The sequence below is a fragment of the Myotis davidii genome, unplaced genomic scaffold, assembly GCF_000327345.1.
Source record: "Myotis davidii unplaced genomic scaffold, ASM32734v1 scaffold705, whole genome shotgun sequence".
Classification (NCBI taxonomy): domain Eukaryota; kingdom Metazoa; phylum Chordata; class Mammalia; order Chiroptera; family Vespertilionidae; genus Myotis; species Myotis davidii.
The window spans coordinates 2,621,522-2,637,187 of NW_006296405.1; the positions used below are offsets into that span (position 1 = coordinate 2,621,522).

The 15,666-nt window shown below is 41.1% G+C and overlaps 1 protein-coding gene across 1 annotated transcript in view; it reads left to right on the plus strand.

The window, feature by feature from the left end:
* Nucleotides 1–2,643: 2,643 nt before the first annotated feature.
* The window catches only part of GRM8 (glutamate receptor, metabotropic 8), a gene marked incomplete at its 3' end in the record, with an annotated part of 132,287 nt that continues 119,264 nt past the window's right edge, over nt 2,644–15,666 (plus strand). The window contains exon 1 of the mRNA XM_006771419.1: nt 2,644–3,460. Within this exon, the coding sequence (XP_006771482.1) occupies nt 2,951–3,460 (510 nt within the window). The remainder of the gene's footprint in view (nt 3,461–15,666) is intronic.

Genomic DNA, 15,666 nt, shown 5'->3' on the forward strand with positions numbered 1-15,666 from the left:
TATTTTTTTCTTAGAATTTAAAAGGGAAACTAAACGTTCCAGCTGTCAAGAGTCTGTGATTTTTATAACAATGTATCAGATTTTGAAATAAGCTCGATATCTTATACGTAGCTCTGATTTTAATTTTAAAGGGAGCAAATTCAGGGAACACCTCACCGAATGGGCAAATATGGAAAGAGTTGCTCTGCTTCAGTGGAAAAGGAGCTGCAGACTAGATTAGCACTAGTAGCTCCACTCACCCTGTGCCAGGTACTGTGCCTTCTGGCAGGTTCCCTCGACCCTTTACAGATAAGAAGACTGAGCTTTCTTTAGAGAGATTATGTGCCATTAGTTCCATGCTGCAGAGGAGGGAGCTTAGGCAAAACTTCAAGTGAGCTGTCCAATAAATAATAAGCAAAATGAACCTCTTGTTTTCCATTTAAGGGCATTCATCTAATATAACTCATTCCTCTCTCACTGCTATTTATCCTTCAACCTTTCCTTAAAGCTCTAAACAGACCTGTGAGAAGCTAGAGAGACTGAACATTATTGTAAAGACGAATACTTTGAAAAGAAACTCAATTTTATGTCTTCAGGACTGTATGGCAAAGGCACTAGGTTAATGCCATGTGAGTATGGAAGGATGATTTGTAATTAACAGATGGACTGTTTTTATGTTCGCCTATAATTGGAAATCGTTTATTCTCTGAAGTGGTTTAAGTACTTGGGAGGCAGCTCCCTGAAATGAAGAAAGACTGGTCTTTGGAGAACAATAGGCCCACTTCCTTTCCCCCATAAAGATCCCTCCTTCACGTATTCTTTTATTCCGTGCTCTGTCAGAAAGGACATGCAAAGGATCAGCCCAGCCTTGTGGACTTGGTCTCAAGTTCTGAATTAGTGATCCGAGTTAATAAGGTTTTACTATCTTATAACTGATCTTCCTTGTGAAACTGTAAAACACAATTCTACTTCCCTGTGGTCAGTGCAATTTATGGTCCATCGCTTACATGGTTTCAGCCAGAAAGTCAAGTTGACTTTCTAAGTGTTTCCTTTTGTGGACTGCCTGAGGTCAAGCTGTTGTTGAATCACAGATTTTCTGAAGGAGAAGCAGCTGCCAGGAGAATTGCATGTGAGAAACATCAGGAAAGGACTAAGTAGATTGGGGTAGAATAGAGGAAATCTAGGGTTTAGCATATGCCAGGAGGCAGGGAATGCCTGTCTTAGGCAGAATAGAACTATCTCAGCTGAGTGGCTGCATGTCTGAATACCCTCCAGGTATCCACTCAGAAATCCAGGCCAGTGGGCTGTGATGGGCCCCCCCGTTCTAATCTGAAAGTGGAGAAAGTGCAGATTTCTCCGAAGGCTCTTGGACATATGTTCCATTGTCCTATAGGGAGGCACCATCCTTTCCTTTGGGACAAGGAAGGATGGAATGAAAATTTTATGAACTGGAAATTGAACATATGAATGGAAAATACAAGCAGATGTTGGTTGTCTAGGGTAGAGGAAAATTGTCAGAATTTCAGGTTTCAAATCTCTCCTTGCAAGTAGGTTAGAAATGAGCATTAGCTTAACCATCCTGCCAAAATAAGTCGGTGCTATTTATTCTCTCAATTGCGTGTGTTTCAAATATCTGATTCCCTTATGTTAGGTCAGTTCTAGTTTTCAGTTAAATCTCCTCAAAAGTCCTTTGAAAGAATCTCATGGAATCCTTTAAGAGCCAAGGTCCTAGAATAAACTTTACTTTTAATTGATTTGATTGTAGATGTTTTCACTCCAGCTTATTTCTCAGTCTTGATGAAATAACTGTTTTCCCCACGGAGTCAGATGAAATTAAGAAGCTCTTCAATTGATCTCCAGCTCTGATTTGCTCCTAGTGATTCTAGGATCAAGGAATGTTTACTTGAGGACTGTAAACATGCGCATTGCTTCCACCCGGACACATTCTATTGGAAACTCCCACAGTGGTAATAGGAATATCTTCACCCATAGCCTTCCCTATGTGCTTAATTTTCAAGTCTTTGTTTTGTTATCACAGAACAATAAGATAATTTATATGAAATAACTGACATTGTATGGGAAATCTTTTCAAAAGCTATGAAACTTACACACTGTGGGTTTCTGGAGTAAATTTCTTCCGTGTGTGTGTGTGTGTGTGTGATTGAATAATCACTTTTTTTTTCTACTGGAAATCTGAGGCACCAAAAAAATGTCATTAACAGACAACTGGCTTGTTGAATACATCATAGAAAAGAATCTTTCATGATGATTTTGTGGTCAAAATTTAAATGCTAAATCCAGACAGCTATAAAAACTACAGATTTGAAAAGAAAGAATGCCATCAATCACAGGATTTTTACCTTCACGGAAATTAGATTTATTGAAATAAACTGGTAAATAAAAATACTTTCTGGCTTGGGAGAATCAACCTAGTTTCTGATACTTTTCCCCCCTGCTCCAAAAGTATCATCAATCTCTCTGTTTAGATGCAGTGCAGCCAGGTGTTCAGAATCATAGGGGGACGAAAAGAATTAGCTTCTTGCTGAATAGGGGAAGTTAAGCCCCCCCCCCCAAGAAAAAGCTGGTGTAACAGGGCTTAAAACTATGAAAAACGTAGACCCATTGAACTGAACCCCCTTTTTCCTTCTCCTGCCCCCAGGAATAATTCTGCTGCAGGGCTGATTTCAAGGACATGGATTGTTGACCTCATCCCAACACCAGAACCTCGGCGGTTATTGTGATTTTTGCACCATTCCAGGCAAGTTGACTTTATATGGAAATAAAATTGAACCTTAGAGGTCTGATGGAAATTCACTGTGACATTCCAATCGAGAAAACTTGCAGAAGCCCACAGAGCCTTTCCCAGGGGGCCTGATGGTAGCCTCCAGAAGGTGCGGCCTCAGGTGGTCCCCCTTCTTCTGTGGCAAGAATAAACTTTGGGTCTTGGATTGCAACACCACCTGTGGAGAAAATGGTATGCGAGGGAAAGCGCTCAGCCTCTTGCCCTTGTTTCTTCCTCCTGACCGCCAAGTTCTACTGGATCCTCACGATGATGCAAAGAACTCACAGCCAGGAGTATGCCCACTCCATACGCGTGGATGGGGACATCATTTTGGGGGGTCTCTTCCCTGTCCATGCAAAGGGAGAGAGAGGGGTGCCTTGTGGAGAGCTGAAGAAGGAAAAGGGGATCCACAGACTGGAGGCCATGCTTTATGCCATCGACCAGATCAATAAGGACCCTGACCTCCTCTCGAATATCACTCTGGGTGTCCGGATTCTTGACACATGCTCCAGGGACACCTACGCTCTGGAGCAGTCCCTCACGTTTGTGCAGGCGCTGATAGAGAAAGACGCTTCGGATGTGAAGTGTGCGAACGGAGACCCACCCATTTTCACCAAGCCCGACAAGATATCTGGAGTCATAGGTGCTGCAGCCAGCTCCGTGTCCATCATGGTTGCTAACATTTTAAGACTTTTTAAGGTAGGTAAAGGCATTGTCTTTCTGACGATTCTGAAAGAATAATAAATTGTTCTGACACCAACGGCAGGTTTCCCAAATAGAGGATTCTTTGCCTGGGTTTCTACAAGGGTTAATGTAGTTCCATTATTTAGAACTAATCGTGACTGTTCTTTTTCTGAACAAACAGAAAGATGATAATTTCTGTGACATGTTGAGTCTTCAACAGCCTGGAATATCTTCTTTACTGAGGCTCATTTAAAATCAAAGCAAGTATTTTTAGAGAGTATAATGAACTCTTCACACATTTAGCATAGGAAACATTGCTATGGTATTTGAGATATTAGATAATTTACTTGGTGAAAGTTCTTTGAAGTGGGATGCTCTGTTATGACAAAAGTTCCCGTGTGAAGAAACAGTATTTATTACTAATGTGTAGATGGGAGTGACACACTGGGCTAAGGTGGCCATAAAATTGTCAGGTTTATTATGGCTACAGAAGAGCAGAACCTCATTAATTCAGACTGCCCTGGTGCAGCCTTGGGATAATTATAGATAATTCTTATTGAGGTAAAAGTTCAAATTTAGCAAGATAATTCAACACTTCTTGACTTAGACTTCTATTCAGATGATCTATTACCTATAAATTACATTTACATATTGAATAAAATTGGCAAAATAAAATGATGTGTGTAACAACACCTTGAGAGTATAAAGTGCCATAAAAATCGTTTTTGTAACTCACCATCTTTCATTAACTTTCCCATTTTATTTGTTAATGTCCATTATGTAGTCTTTTGTAAGGACAATTTTTAAAATTGAAAATACTTTTCATTCTGATTTCCTACTCCGGAACATGCCTTTTCCAACTTACTCTGAACTAATGAGGCTTTGCTTGGTATTGAGAAACTGTTCCTATGCATATTACATTGAAACATATTAAAAGAATATGGAGAATTAGGTGACAGATCTAGTGACAAAAGTGAGCGAAGTGATGGAAAACTAGCTTCACAATAAAGATAAAAGGAAGTGAATCAAAGGCTTTCTGGTTGGGAAGATATCTTGGAGGACCATCTAGTGTGGTTCACTTCGTGGGCTGTAATCGTCTCTGTAACACGCTTCACCCCCAAAGGGGCTGTCCAGCTTCTGAATGAATTCCCTTGGTTTGGAGAAGAGAATGCTAAGATGGCAGCTTAATGAGTCTTTTCAGGTGGGTGACATTTTCTCAAATGAGGATGCTGCTGAGCAGAAGCAGCTCTGTGTCTGAGCAGCACTGAACGGGCACAAACAGGCTTTCGGGAATTCTGACACATTTGAGCAGGACATTAGGAAGCGCCCCATGCCGGGAGGAGGACACCGATTAAAACAGGCCGCCAAGGGTTCTCTAATTCTTCATCTCTGGAAACTTTCAAGGCAAACTGGCAAGTTGTTAATAGTTTATCCTGGGCTTAGCTGACCCCTTGTCCAGAGGCAAGTTGCAGAACCAGGACTCTGCAGGTTTTCCTCACATCCCGGGACCTAGGACTTCTCCCAGCAGTCCCCACTCCGAGCCATATGGCATTTCTGCTCAGGGTGATGTCCCACTCCAGCCACCTTCCCACTTTCTTCTCTGACTTGATCTCCTTCCCTGCTTTCTCCAGGGCATCTCTTTCTGTTCCCAACTCAGCAACGATGGCCCAACAACGCTCACTTTTAGAGAAGAGGAAAACCTTCATGAAGATTTTCTCCCTTCCTTCTGTTACCTTCCCCTAATGGGCCAATTCTGGTTCCCATCCATCCCACCAGAAATACTCTGAATCCTTCTTCTTCCTGTAGTCTTGTGCCCCCGTAGGCAAGGATTTGATCATGGGGTGGAAGTGGTTAAGTGCTTATTTGAGATTCTCAAAGCTTGTTTACATCAATTGTGGCACAGAATCAGCTTATCTGTAAAATGGGGATAGTAACATTGTGTTAGGTTTTTGGGTGGATTTAATGGGAAAATGCAGGTGAAGGGTTCTACTAGGATCTGGCCATGTCCTTTGCCTCCTTGGACTGCCAAAGGGAACCTGGGCACTTCCTCCGGCCACCTGAAGGGTGGGTTTTGCTTTTATGCAGTCTGGACCTGGCTTCTTTTCTGCTCTGTTCTTCCCCTATGGCAGCCGTGGGCAAACTACGGCCCACGGGCCGGATCCGGCCCGTTTGAAATGAATAAAACTAAAAAAAAAAAAGACTGTACCCTTTTATGTAATGATGTTTACTTTGAATTTATATTAGTTCACACAAATACTCCATCCATGCTTTTGTTCCAGCCCTCCGGTCCAGTTTAAGAACCCATTGTGGCCCTCGACTCAAAAAGTTTGCCCACCCATGCCCTATGGACTGGCCAGTTCTCTCCTTACTCTTTTGGGTAACCCAGTGGGAGAATTCCCATGGACCCTTTGGGCAGAGCCCAAGGCTCCAGCCAATTTCTGAGACATGGTCCGCGCATAAAGGGGCAAGAGCACGAGGAGTGAAGGCCTTCTCGCCTGGAGGGGACATTGGTTATGGTAAATGTCATAACAAAGATCAGTACTCTGGCACCGAGTGACCATTTAATTTATAGAAGTGAATGTATTTATCAATCAAATTACCAGGCTTGAAAAATTTGTGTCTTTTTAAAAGTAAGGGAGAGGATATAGGTGCTCAGCCCATCTTTCAGCTCAGCGTGAAGCCACATGAATGTGAAAATTACAACTTGTTGTGTTAGTTTGATTTACTTTGATGATTTCTATGAGACCTCCAGGCAGCACTTCGCAATAATATTAATTATGAAATGATGACGATCACTTTTAGAATTAGAAAATGTTTCCATTAATATATAAATATGTCCTGTTTAAACACACAGATGCTAGGGCTGACATGAAATATTAGAATAGCTATTAAAGTTATAATTATAAAATTAACACTTTGGGATTGGCCTATAGTTCCATTTTAAAAATTAATAATTTTATTAAGTCAAGTGCTCTGACTTGAATACAGGTCAACATTTAGGATAGTTTTATGGAGCTTGGGCTCCTCCAGGACCGCGTAAGACCCACAGAATCTACAGTGATGCATGGGTATCAGTATATTGCCACTTATTCCTGGATTGATGAAGTTAAAGAAGGTAGAGCATCTTGGTTTGAAAATATACAAATATTTAACCCCGACGATAAGGGATGTGAGCAAGGTCTTGATTAATGTATCTACTGTCTATCCTGCTCAACAATAAATGTTACTTGGGGGTTTTTAGAATGCAGCTGGGATCTGTTTAAGACTGTATAGAAAATATTTGGGCTAAAATTGTAAGTAATCTCTAGATTTCTCAGTTCCCTTTTTTTTTAGACAGTCTGGTAAAGGCATGCAGTAATTTAGTGCGGGCTCACTTGTGAAGGAGTCAATCTGCGGGCCTCTCCATCTTCCCGTCCTTCAGTCTTGCTCCTCCTGTGGCAGCCTGTCCTTGTATCCCTCTATGTTCTCTTAATTGAAGTCTGGTTTCCGGAAAGGTTATCTGTCATCTGCATATAGTATGTCTGTGTTGAAGGCAGAGAAGGATTCTATCTTCTGCAGGATCACTAAATATTGAATGAAATAATTTGTGTTTGTAAAGCGGATCCAGGCATCAGTGGGGGGAGGTTCATTTAGCTCCCAGGACTGCATCTGGAGGACAGTTGGGCAGCGGGGTAGAGCCGAACGCCTCTGGGTGCAGAAGCTGCCCTGAGGTCTGCGCCCACAGGACTCTCCCCATGCCCCGGGGTAGTGTGTGTGTGGCTTAGCCAATGACAGGACCCAGTGAGTGAGTGCCGGCCTCTGAGGCCCTCTCTAGGAACCATTTTAATGATTGAAGTGTCTCACATTTCCCAGGTGAGCTGGGAGCGAAAACAAATTTGAGAGTTACAGAACAAGACTTTAATGAACTGAATCTTTTAGAAATACGACTGTGTCTACACACACACACATACACACACACACACACACACACTCTCACTCACACACCCTTTATATATAGCTTAACATGGGGGCAGAGTGGTCACCTGGGCGATTGTTTAATCTCTATAGCAAGTTAATGGTTTTAGATAATAGTACTATCAATTATGATAATGTGACATGTAACTGCAGAACCGCAAAGCCAGAACTGCTCCATCCCACACAGAGGGGAAAATGCCAGTGTGGTGGCTCCTGGATTGCAGAGAGATGGAGAAAAAAAGGAAGCCGCTCTCAGAGCTGGTGCAGTTTGAAAAGAATTTAAAAAAAATAATGAGAAGGCCTTTTGGAAATGTTGACTGGGAAGCCCATAATTTAAATTTGTTTCATTAAGTCGTTTGGAGGAATTTGCGTATGTTTATAAGGAGCTCAGATTTTTTTTCTATTTTCTAGAACATTTCCACCTCTCTCCTTCAAATTAGAGCAAATCTGTTCCTCAAAACACCTTTCTTACTTTGAGCAAAGATCGAACATTCCATGTTAAAAATAGCACACTGGTGCTTGGAGGTGATGCACATTAATGTCTACATAGATGCATTGGGGTTACAAAAAGACAGTGTCAGGTTTAATTTCTCTCGCTCATGTTTTCCCAGTCAACTTTACCCAGGGAGTTAATTTTCAACTCTTGAAGGATAAGAGTTACATAGTCTGTAGTGTGTACTTCCCAGAGCAATCAAGTGAGCCTTTCAAATAGAAGTCTGCCTGTGGGCGGGTTAGAAAATTTTTTCCTACATGGCAAGTGTCCTGGTTATAAATGGCTAACACCGACCTTTGTGTAAGTAAATGAGGCACTGAGGCACCCCGTGACCCTGGTGGAAGCCTTTGCCTGCCTGGCTATGTTTACAAAGATGTATTTTCTTCCAAGAGACTCTGCTAATTGTAGCAACCACTTCCACAAAGCCTAACGTTTTGTGAGTTATTTATTGCATACAATGGGCTTTATTAACTGTAAACGCTGAAAAGGTAAATCTTCCATAGCCAAGCTCACCTAGTGAGATGGACAGATACATGAGCCCAGTCAATAAACTCAGCAGGAGGTAGCATTTGATGTCAAATCTTACTTGATGGCAAATAGATAAATGGGAAATTGAAAAATAGACTTTTTCGGCCAATTCTTTGCTACTGCAGCAAGCTCTAAATTAGCTTTGTAAAGCAGACTTGGTAAAGTCACTCCCCTTCTTAGAGCTCTGATAATGGCTACCATTACCTCTAGAAGGAAGGTCCATCTGCACTCTGGGAAGCCTTTTTTCACTTCTCTGGACAGATTAACTTTCTTTGTTAATGTAACAAAACACAGCAAGGGCAGCATCATCTCCAGGATCTCCACGAGGGCACGGATAGCTTGTTTGTTGTATTTCCAGCACTTAGTGCGGACCTGTCTGGGAACCTTCCAAAATGTCTGTTAAATGAGTGAATGAAGAAATGAACGAATGAACCATATTTCTCCCATCCCAAGTACTGGAAATAATAGGCTTTGGGCAGGTAGGAAAGAAGTGGAATTTTGTGTATTTTACTTTTATACTCAGAGAAATACTAGTAGAAGGAGGGAAAAGGGGGAAAAAGGAAACATAATATATTTTGGAAGTTCCCATTTTCATGTGTTTCCTCACTTTTAAAAAAACCAATTCACATTTTCTCTAAACAGATTTTTAACATTATAAATTAAATAAGTAAAAGACATAAGCACATTTTCATTTTTAAAATGATAAGCAATGAATAAGTAAATAGTGTAAAATGGGAAGAAACCACACATCTATTAATAAAATCACACACACACATATACAAACAGAATTTTATTAATAGATATGTGTCTTATGATTTTCTTTTCCATGTAATAATATGTCGGGGAGAGATTTCCAAGTTGGTTAATATTGATCTACCTCAGCAATTCTCAACCCTGGAGGCACATCAGCTTCATGTGGATAGTTTTTTTGTGTGTTTTTTTTTTAAAGTGCGGATGCCCATACCCTATCCAAGACCAACAAAATTGGGGTGGAGCCCTGGCATTGGTATATTTTAAATAATCACCAGGTTATTCTGACATTTGTCCAGGATTGAGAACTATAAAGCTTAATTTTTAACAGTTCTTGTTTTTTAATTATAAGAATAGACCAGTGATGGCGAACCTATGACATGCATGTCAGAGGTGACACGCGAACTCATTTTTTTTGGTTGATTTTTCTTTGTTAAATGGCATTTAAATATATAAAATAAATATCAAAAATATAAATCTTTGATTTACTATGGTTGCAAATATCAAAAAATTTCTATATGTGACATGGCACCAGAGTTAAGTTAGGGTTTTTCAAAATGCTGACCCGCCGAGCTCAAAAGGTTCGCCATCACTGGAATAGACCTTAATTTGTTCAATAATTCCCTTACTGATAGCTTACTTCCCTTTCATTTCTTAAGACCATTTATCATTTGAAAAAAAGTGGAGCCCTAACCGGTTTGGCTCAGTGGATAGAGCGTCGGCCTGCAGCCTCAAAAGTCCTAGGTTTGATTCCAGTCAAGGGCATATACCTTGGTTGCAGGCACATCCCCAGTAGAGGGTGTGCAGGAGGCAGCTGATCGATGTTTCTTTCTCACTGATGTTTCTAACTCTCTATCCTTCTCCCTTCCGCTCTGTAAAAAAAATAAAATATATTTTTAAAAAAGTGGAAACAATGCTAGAGGCTCATTCAAGCACTATTTGCTCTGAATTTTGTGATGGTAGAGCCCTTTCTTGGGCCAGCAAAGGGGCTGAATTAATGAGTTACCACTAATGCCTTGCTATAAGGCTGACTCATAACATAGGCACACATCACAGGCTGTGGCTCCTCATGCCATGTAGTAACTCAGAATCAGTGTAGTGATCGTATGCTCAGCCTGCTAAAGGAGCATCGCAACTCTCATTGGGTGGAGCAGGAACAAATTTTTAACTAGGTGAATTGAAATGGAATCTTTCTTTTCCCTTGAAAGGTCTGAAATCCTACCGTGAATACTGGAGACATCTCAAGAGCTTACTTAGTGATTAATGCCTACCTTGTGGGTGTTTTAAGTAATGAGGTTGTTTAAATAATGAGGAGTCTTTCCAAGAGAGACTGGATGCCATATATATTTTGTTTAAGAAGTTGTCTGAAACCTTTCTAGAGGAAATCTGGGTGTAGGTAAATAAAGAAACAAATTCGCATCAGGAAAGTCATGTGCTCTTCTACTCATTCACCCTAAAGACTGCAGTGGTTTAAAAAAGATTTTAGAGACTTAATTTTCTTAGAGAAAGTTTTAAGTCTACAAAAAATTGAAGATTGCAATGGTTTTATTTGGTTTCAGGAAAGGTTTCCTCCCAGAGTCTCCTGTAGATAGTGTTTTGCAACCAAAGGTCGTACCTTCCTAGGAAGTCTTACAACCTGAAGGTTGCCCCTGGGCTCCCGCCCAGCAGTTCTCAAACTTTAGCATGAATCAGAATCACCCAGAGGACTCGTGAAAACACAGATTGCTGAGCCCACCTTCAGAGTTTCTGAGTCAGTAGGTCTGGTTGGGGTCTGAGACTGCATTTCTAACGGTTCCCAGGTGATGCCGACACTGCTGTTTTGCAGACCACACTTTGAGAAGCCCTGCTCCCTACAAATCGCTTGCTGGCTGACTTTGCACGTCAAAGGATACAAAGCAAAAAACGAGATTGAACAATGTTCGGTCTGGCACAGTCTTTCTTCTTTTGACTCATGCCTGGTTGGATTTCTGTTTGTGTTGGTCATAATCACAGCAGCTGCTGTACGGACCTATTTTTAACGGTGTGCCCTTTTGGAAGTTGTGTTTCTCACTAAATAATGCATGGCTCAGGAATAATGGTCAGTGTGATGGTTACGTGAACACAGTTTCTAAAGCAGAGTCACTCAGATGACCATGTTGACTACCTGTGACAGTAGAGCCGACTGATTTCAGAAACCTAGACTGTAAGGTCCACATTAGCTGGACAGTGAGATCAGTCAGAGACGGAAGAAGCTATGATTTCTCTCAGCTACCAGCAATTTGTCTTCACAAACCATGACAGCTACCTCCTGATTTCCATTATGCAACGAGTTTGCAAATGGCATTCCACAGCAGTCTTCATCAATAGAGAGTCACAAGGGGCGCTGCTTTCCCCACGGTGGGGAGAACGGCCTATTTACCCATTTAATCGAAGAAACACATTCTCTGGCAAAAGACAGACATCTCTTTTAGCTGTAATTAGGCACTTTTCCTCTCTTTAAGCACTCTGAATAACCTAAAAATATACGTGTCATCTCTATGTATTTTAAATACATAATGAGCACAAGGCTGGTGGGGTGGGAAGGGGTCCAGGGATAGCATTGTTCAAAGCCACCTTTATCTGTTTCCAGAGTGAGGCCAAATCTCTGCTGCTTTACTCCGTTTGGCCCAGCAAGCTAATAGGCCTGCGTCCTCAACGTTGGCCATCCGTCTTCCAAAACTCCCTCAGTCTCCCTCTGAGCTTGGGGAGGCTGGGTTCCTTGGCATAATGTAGCCTCAGATCTGTGATTTACTCCCCGCTTTGGAGAAGTCATGGAGGTGTCTCTGTGTCCCACATAGTGACACTCTGGGCTCCCTAGGGATGTGACGATGGTGACATATTCTTGCTCCAGCATCTCACCTTGCTTCCTTTCACGTGGATGGAGTGTGACCTCCAGCGTTGATTAGTGCTTGTACTGTTTCTTACCCTTTAAGTGTTTGCATTGTAACAATTCTGTACATTAGAGTTCTCAAGATTATTTCTCATCTCAGTTCTGAGAATATTTGCATTTATATTGCTTATAGAACAAATGGCATGTCATCCTTATGCAGATGTGTTGTATAGACATGTGTGGCCTATCGATATTTATCACCAGGTTCTATCTATTCAAATTATAGATTATTATAATATACTTATCTAGTGGTGCTGGTTTTCTTTTGAATAGAACAGATGAATGTGAGTTATATGAAGTAGGTCAGGCTCTGTAGTCAGACTGCCTACAGATTCTGATGTCATGCTTATTAGCTATATTACCTTAATCACACTAGTTCATCTGTATCTTAGCTTGCTTATCTGAAGAGTGGATGATAATAGCACCTCCTTCATAAGATTTTAAATAAAGATAAATAAGACAAATTGCATGAAGTCCTAAACAAGGTCCCTGGCACAGAGCCCCGTGTTTGTTCTGATGACGAGAACAAGGAGGAGGAGGTTGATGGTCACCATCAGTAGGATACTCATTTGGAGTTATACCTCTCCAGTTTCTCATCATCCTTAGCGAATTGCTTTATTTTATGGACTATGGCAGATTAGCATGAAAGGTGTAGTCATTGGCCAAGAAACAGCACAACTGATAGGTCCAAATAGGTTCTGGCAGGGAGCAAGGGTATCTTGTTTGTCCGAAGGCCAGACATGAGCCTGGCACCTCACGAACTCCATGTTCCAGCCAACTGAGCTAAGGAAGTCATGTACTGCTGTTCTTTTGAAATCCCTGTTGTTCGGTGGTAAGAGTTTTCTGAAAGAACGGATGACCCAAAGATAAGCTGTGCTAAATTTCAGTGCTGTTCCAACACCCAAACAAAAGTGCCACTAGAATTCAGTTTTGAAACAGCAACAAAAAATTCTGGCTCCTGTGGATTCTTTCCCAGGACCCCAGTGTGATGGTAGAAGAGGTCGAGTTGTGAATGAGGATGAGCAGCCGCCTCACCCCAAGTGTGGACGGCAGCCTTTACGTTACTCTTTTGGGTTGGAATTCCCTTTCTTCACTGCGTTTGGTACAAGGACCTAACACAGGCCCCCTCTGGACAAAGAACACTACCCTTGTATTGAGGGAATAATTTTCCTCTCTCCCAGGGATGGACTACATAACGCTTACACCTGTCACCTTCTGGTATAGATGTCAGAATGTAAGCTCTAAAATAATTCAGAAGTCACATTCATTTTCAGTCAACTAGAAAAATATAGGGTGTCCCCCCCAAAAGTATACACACTTTGACTAATGATAAAGGCAGTGTCTATTAAAATACATTTCATTTTCAAAATTGAGCTGTCAGCTATTAAAATGTATATACATTTTTTGGGGGACACCTAAATATTCAATTTTGACTCACACTGGGACTGATCTTGCTCTATCTGTTTGTAATTATGTCCCATTAAATTTTCACTGTAATCAACTATGGATAATGTACTCAGTGTGAAAGGACTTCTCAGGGAGAGAGAAATGATATTTTCACAACGTAGAATTCTGTGGTCTGGTTAGGAAGTGCAGAACCCTATCAGAGTGTTGTGAGATAATGCTAAACAATTCCTGGGATAGTCTTTAAGCTCAGTAAGTATTAAATCTCTTTTTTATTTTTCACCAAGAGAAGCAGAATAAGATGAAAAAATGCCAGCATACTATCCACTTACTCTCCTTCGTTACTTACATAGGTAATAATCAATTCCCCAGTAGGTATGTAGTCAGCATCCATGAGCATATGCTTCGTGTTTGACAGTCTAGTCTAGGCAGTGGTTCTCAACCTGTGGGTCGCGACCCCTGTGGGGGTCGAACGACCCTTTCACAGGGGTCGCCTAAGACCATCGGAAAACACAGATATAATTACATATTGTTTTTGTGATTAATCACTATGCTTTAACGATGTTCAATTTGTAACAATGACATTGGGGGTCACCACAACATGAGGAACTGTATTAAAGGGTCGCGGCATTAGGAAGGTTGAGAACCACTGAAGAGGATCCAGGAGAAGCCCTCCAGCCCCCCATGCTCTGCACTTTGGAAATCAAGTAGCTTAAGATAAAAAAGAAACATTTCTCATTTGCCACATGCATATCTTGCATATCCTGTTTATTTTATTCTCTTCTCGTTAAACATGGGTACACAATTTAATTGCCGAGAGAGAAATTAAATGCATGATCAGTGAATCGATTTTATTTGCTTTATTCTAATAAGAAAAGCCACCGCCCTTGAGGGGCTCACACTTGCTTCCTTCTGTCTTCCTGACCTGGAGTAAACTGGGAGCAATCACATGTGCACTTTCTCTGTCTGACGAAGTGGTCAGAGATCTCAGTAAGTGAAAGAGTTGGAGGCTTTATCATATTCTAAATATAAAGTGTTTTGAGAGATTTGGAAATAATTTCTGTATTGTAAATAGCATAAGTGATTATTTTTCTTCTTAATGCTGTGGCCCTTGAACTTGGAATTTCCACTCTCATAACCCACAGTTTACATAGGAGTTTGATGTGATGTATTTTCTTGTCTTTGAAACCACTGGGATGAAATTTTAAATCCTTGGAATTTTTTTCATTGTGCCTGAGGAAAGAAGATACCAGAAATTCCATTTTTATAGTTTGGATTACTTTATTTTGTTTTTATGCAGCTAAAGTACCTAGTTTAGTTTTGTGTATTTATACATTAATATTTACAGGTGACACCTTGCTGAAAATAAAATAGATTAAGTAGGGGATATTTTCCCCACAGCTTCCTTATCTAACAAAAATAAAATAACCCAGCATCACTCCTTAATTGAATGCCCCACCTGTCACCTCCATGCCGATTGTGCCAACACTGTCCTGGGGCCTGGGGGTAGCGTGGGGGTCAAGGGTCTGTATGTGAAACAGGGTGGGTTTAAGCACATGCGGGGAGACTTGGGATTTTAAGCATCACACCTATATTTACCCTTAAGCATTTTTCTGAATTATGAGGAACTAAAATGAAAACCAGTATTTTTAGATCATAATTACAGTTAAATTTCAGCTATAACATGTGATAAAAAAATAGATATTTAATCAAGTGATTTAAAATATTGTAGTGGTCCAAGCTTGATGAATAAATATTATTTTAACATCTTATATTAAAAATTTCATGATGTTTAAACTAATTGCATTAATATTTCATTCTAGTAAAGTGGTACAAATTTAGGATTTGAAGTATAATAAGTGTAAAACATATAAATAATGCTGACCACATCTACATGATAAGAATTACCCTTAAATAATCTATCTTCAGTTAGAAAATAGTTTTTTATGAGAAAAACTAGAGGCCCGGTGCACAAAAATTTGTGCGCTGGGTGGTGGTGGGGGGGTCCCCTCAGCCTGGCCTGTGCCCTCTCGCAGTCTGGGACCCCTCGGGAGATAACGACCTGCTGGCTTAGGCCTGCTCCTGGGCGGCAGAGGGCAGGCCCAATCCCTAGGGGCAGCCCCTGGGTGGGCTCAGAGCAGGGCCGATTGGGGAGTTGGAGTGCCGCCCCCTGTCATGCACAGC